Consider the following 6,000-nt stretch of genomic DNA (forward strand, 5'->3'; position numbering starts at 1 on the left):
TGATTGCATTACTTACAAAAATTATATTATCCTGATTAAAGTGTTTATTTTCATATTTGCACCCTGTTTTAAAATTAATGATATCCACATTTATTAATTTTGCCAAAGTAATTCTTAATCCTGATGCAAGATACCTTCATGCAGAAACAACTTTACTGCAACATCATATGGCAGTACAAAAGGAAAGGGACAAGTTCAATTCATCACGCCAAAGGACAACATGCAACATCTGCAATTGCTTTATTACATACACATTGCAACCATAATTTGTATTGTCATACAGTTTCATTTATGATTTTATTTCAAGTTTATTTATATGTATATGGTGAATCAGATCATCTGCCCTCGATTGGTCATTTGAGACCTAAATAGTTAATTTTTAAATTCACTCAACTGTATAGGAAATTACTAATGATCATCATTGCCGCAATTTTGATCATCTTCATGATGCCATTTTTTGAGTTAAATATAAAATACATCAAATACAATTGTATTGTTTAAAATCATAAAGCGGCAACACTTCTTAAGTTATTATGCTGTTTAATATATTTTAAATTTTATCATATAAGAAACAAATAAATATTTGAAGGTTTTAGATAGGCTAATTATCGGCAAAATACATTTCGATTTTAATCATAAAAGATCAATATAAATGGCCCAGCCCAAAGGTATGTTGTGTACCCTAAATATTAAATAACCGGCCCTAACAAACTTCGCCGTTAACCACACTCATTCTCCGTCCCTTACATATCGTTATATACAACTATATACAGGCCGCCGCAATCACCGTCAACTCTTACTATAGATTCCACAACTTTCAACCAGAACCGACAATTTTAACTGCAAATCGGTTATTAGAAACTTCTTCTAACCGACAATTGACTAATACGATTCGTACTCTGTTTCAACTGCAATAACAAAACTATGATATTCTTACATCAGAATCCTCTTTCCACTTCTCTGCACTAACAGGTATGTTCAATGTCCTTTCCAATTTTGCATCGTCGCATACACACAAATTTACTTTTCGGAAGACATTCTTAACTTTCACTATAAATCTTCAATGCATTCCATCTATTTGCAAACACAATTTACAACACCAATTCAGCACAACCGCACATACGTCTTGGCTGAAATACGAATGTATTATAATATACAATTTAACATACAATTATTAGAATATATGTAACTCCTACAGAATTCTTCAGCGATTTATGGAAATTTGTAAGAATATAATCAACAAAACAACAGACCACTTCCACATACAATTCTAAATCGTCATCATCCAAATTTTGGGAGAAGACGTTATCAAAAACCATATATATAATATGATCAATTTGCCTACCATAGCCCAACATCTGTTTCGGTAAGAGACACTTCTGTTTTAGAAGAAAACATGCTACTATATTATTTATATACATTTAATTTTGATATTGTCAATGTATGTTTATTGTTTTTTTTAACTAATGTTACCTTCATAGCATTTTAATACATGTTATACGCATCAAATAATTATATATACAATGTAATTAAAATGAACAACATTAATAAATATAAATCTTAGATACTTAAAGCTATGTAAAGATTTTGTACATCTGTCATGAACATTAATATACCAAATGTACTTAATGCATTCCAGAACCAATTCATTACTGTTTATTAAGAAACAAGCAGACATAACGTGACTATTTTCACAACACAGTACGCAGCAAACACCAATGTCGAGAGACCAATACAACATTCATGACATAATTCCAAATATGAAGAAAAATTGGACTGTCTTGATTCAAGTTTTGGAATGTGGACACATACAACTGAGTAGGGAAAAGAAAAAATTTAGAAGGCTCATGTTTGCTGACACACAGGTATACAATAAATCCTTGCATATCTCACAACATCTGCATTAATCTAATCACGTTTTCAAAACAGGGAACAAGGGTGGCAGCATTAATCTGGAGCAACGACCTTGACTTTTATGAAAATACTTTCGAACCCTACAAGCGCTATCAAATATCAAATGCTAATTTGATATACACTGAACCACGTTTTCAACTCGATTCATATGAATATTCATGGACACTCAGCAAACTGACACTCATTGAACCTTTTCAAGATGAAACCCCACCAACACTCACATGCAAGTTCACCTTTACTCCCTTTAGTGACCTATACAAATATGCAGATGAGGAAAAAGATTTAAGTATGCAAAAAATTACTTGTTCCATACTTATCACTCAATTTTAATTTGTCCTTTACTAACTTTGATGTTCAAATTGCAGATGTAAGGGGTATTGTAATAAAATGTTTTCCAAGTCAGAAGATGAAACCAGGCCAAGAGCCATCATCGAAAAGAGATGTAATCATTGTTAACGAAGAGTATGTGGACAATTGCCCAATAACATAAACGATGACATTTTTATTTTGTTAAATTAAAAAATTATTCATCATATTATTCCTACCTTTTAATTTCAGGAAAAAACTTTTAATATTAACATTATGGAATTACATCAATGAAAATGAAGGCAATACCTTAGACCAAATAGTGGAAACCGGGCCAATGATATTCGCAATGAGAGTAAAGGTGACAACTTTCTACGGTAAGATAATGTTGCTTAAAACACAAACACAATATATATATATATATATATATATATATATATATATATATATATATATATATATATATATCAAAAAATTTAAAAAACATCTTATCTTATGTCTTATAATCACACAGGACAATCACTCTCAACAAGTAGTAGCTCTGCAATTCTTATAAATCCACCAGTGACAGATGATCTACAGCTAAAAAATTGGTATAATCCAAAAACCCATTAACCAAAATTCATTTTAATTAATTTTATTTGTATTTGACAGGTATACAAATAGCAGAACAGGAATTAAAGAACTACTACGAAAACAAACATATAAGGATACCGATATTCTGTTGCCCCCTCCCCAAGAGAGAGACATACTTCCGATAGCCAAAGCAATTACAAGAATGAAAAATGTTAGTAATAACAACATTTTTCATGACCTTTTGCATAATATTCTATACTATACGTTATCTATATAATTTTTTTTCACCTAAAACAGGGTAAACCAACATGAATAAAAGGAACTCTTATATTGCCTCGTCAAGATAGAAGTTTCACACAAACAGGATGTGCCAACTGTTTAAAACCAGTTGTGGCTGATGTAAAGTGGATCATCACATGCTCTGCCTGCAAAAAACAATCTAAAGTACAACTCATGTAAGTGTATTCCATCATTCAAATATTTAAACCATATTTTTTATACTAAATGATAATTCTATGTGAAGGTCAAGGGCAATAATTGAAATCGATGATGGTACCAGCTCAATTGCAGCAAGCATTTCAACGCCGGAAATTGAAAAGTTCATTAAATTGGACCCCAATGAAATCAAAGATGCGGAAGAAAATGTAAGCCTATTATTTTAAATATACCAATTGTAATTTAACAATCGATTATTTATGTTATCATTTTACAAACCAGGAACAAAGTGTACAAGATATAATTGTAAAATCAATTGGATCATTACCACTTCTAGCATATGTACGATCATATCAGACATCAAATCAAGAAAACCCTATTACAAGATTCGTCGTTGTGAAGGCACATAGACTCCCAGATCATCAAAACGAAAACAAACAACTCCAACTATCAAATGAAGATGAAACTTTGTCAACAACAAAACCACGCTCTCCTAAACAAACACAAAAGCGAAACCAAACAGACGATGGGAAAGCAAAACTAACTGAAACATCAACAGCTGGAACATCAAGACCATCAAAAAAAATGAAATAGATATTCACACCTATCAAATTTAAATAAATATTCTAAACTATTATTATATTTGATACCGCTACTTCCATTAGATATTATATTCATCAATTTCGTATGATGTTTTGCATATGTAATTAACACCAAGAATGATATATAATTATATTTTAAGTTTGTATATAAATATTTTTAAACTCTTATTAATTATTGTTGCTTCTAAACATAGTTCATATTATAACATTCCATTACATTAGTAATTGTATAATAGTTTACATCTCTTTAGAGCATCCCATGCATCTCTTATATCATAACCATCACATTAATGACTGTTGATAGTTTACATTTCTAATTTCAATAAACCATATCCGATGATCATTTTTTAAAACTACATAATACTAAATGTCAGAAAGCTGATCAAATATCATCCAATATATTAATTTTCAAGTTTTATCTAATCTAATTTATTTGTAATGTTTGTCGGTGTAGTCTAATAGTTTTTCAATGATACGCAAAACACTACACTTGGGCCGTGCTAAGCACGGGCCTCGAACTTTCTAGTATATATATATATATATATATATATATATATATATATATATATATATATATATATATATATACACGCGCGCAAGAATAGATGGTAAAAACCAAAAATATATGTTGGTATACCAGTAGCGGCGTTGTCTTGTTCTAACGAGGGCCATGGGTTGGGGCCTTGGGATCAGATACTTTCCCTAAAATATTTTATTTTAATTAAAGGAAATACATCCATGTCAGTCCAATCATCGCCTATATGATTTTTAAATTCATATAATAAATATTTATACATATTGTAAACATAAAGATATGATATATATATATATATATATATATATATATACGTTTTTATAAATTTAAATGCATATAAAAACATTTTTTTATATATTATTGGGATAATGTTATAAAAAGCCTTAAATTTTCAAGAAATATTCGATTTTATCCTTAAGTTTTCAAGTCACGTGTAGACAACCTGTTAGTAAGTGGTTAACATGCTAAAAGAGCAAAAAAAAAAAAAAATTATACACACTCCCGACTTTAGTGAACTCAAAAGACACCAAAATATAAAATTAAATATTTGTTGAAAACTTAAGAGTTTTTATGACATTGTTGTCGAAAGTAACAAGGAGTTACAAAACAATTACACAAAAATAACTATCACAGTAACATTGAGTTTTGTAACCGGTCAACTCAATCCCTCTCAATATATTTTATTATAAAATCTCTCTCGATCTATAACTTTGTTTTAATTTTTAACGACATAACTCTTGTTTTTCTATTAAAATTGTCTTTCAATTATCCTACCATAAAAAAAAACTAACTAAAATGTTTTTCTTCATAAAAAACCATAATTTTGTAAACTTATGAACAAATTTGTTGTGTACAATAATTTTACCGGTTAAACCTCTAATTATTTTAGAATTTATTTTTCACTGAAATGACATCATTTTGAGCATTTTCACATGTCAAACAGTAATTTCGCATGTCAACGAGCAAAATTTGTGGAAAACCCAAATTTCTGATAAAAACTTAATATTTTTTATGAAGTTTGTTATTTCTCTAAAATCTATAGACTATGAGTCTATCTTTATATGTATGTATTAAAGCAAAGAAACATTATTCTACAAGAAACTAAAATGATCAACAACTAGAAAATATCACATTGCATTATTCACACCCACATGTCATGTCATTTAGTCATTATTCACGTTGTATATATGTAAGAGAAAGAAGCTATCAATTTTTTTGGAATTTCTTATTTTGTTATATCATAAAAATAAAACCGTATTATATATCCCAGTATAATAAATTTAAGTTTTAATGTTTATGGTGACTGAAATCTGCCGAAAAATAAAACTTAAGTGCTTGGGTCATGCGTGATGAGCCCGATGGTGGATCTTGTTCGTTACATACTTCATAGATAGTTGTCAATTTAATGTTATTTCATTGTTCGTAAATACAAAAACTTTATTATTCTTTTGAGTATTTGTAGTTTTATCTACCCTAATAAATAAAGATCCATTTTACCAAATGTCAATCTCTAATAAGTTTTAACAATTGTCATTTTATGATATTTTTGAAATAAATAATATCCACACGTCAATTTCTAGATTTTTTAACTTTTAAAATTAAAAAGCCACATAATACATATAGTTATATAAG

At 29.0% G+C, this 6,000-nt stretch overlaps 1 protein-coding gene across 1 annotated transcript; it reads left to right on the forward strand.

Annotated features, from left to right (window-relative positions):
* The first annotated feature begins 1,718 nt into the window (after window positions 1-1,718).
* LOC145164092 (replication protein A 70 kDa DNA-binding subunit B-like) lies at window positions 1,719-3,825 on the forward strand. Its single transcript, XM_079082818.1, has 9 exons — window positions 1,719-1,865; window positions 1,930-2,200; window positions 2,280-2,376; window positions 2,473-2,597; window positions 2,735-2,813; window positions 2,875-3,011; window positions 3,116-3,251; window positions 3,320-3,440; window positions 3,514-3,825. Exons 1-9 carry the CDS (start codon window positions 1,719-1,721, stop codon window positions 3,823-3,825), a joined length of 1,425 nt encoding a protein of 474 aa, XP_078938944.1.
* Window positions 3,826-6,000: the final 2,175 nt, after the last annotated feature.

The sequence above is a fragment of the Lactuca virosa genome, chromosome 3 (assembly GCF_052849685.1).
Source record: "Lactuca virosa cultivar CGN04683 chromosome 3, Lactuca_virosa_CGN04683_v6, whole genome shotgun sequence".
Taxonomy (NCBI): Eukaryota; Viridiplantae; Streptophyta; class Magnoliopsida; order Asterales; family Asteraceae; genus Lactuca; species Lactuca virosa.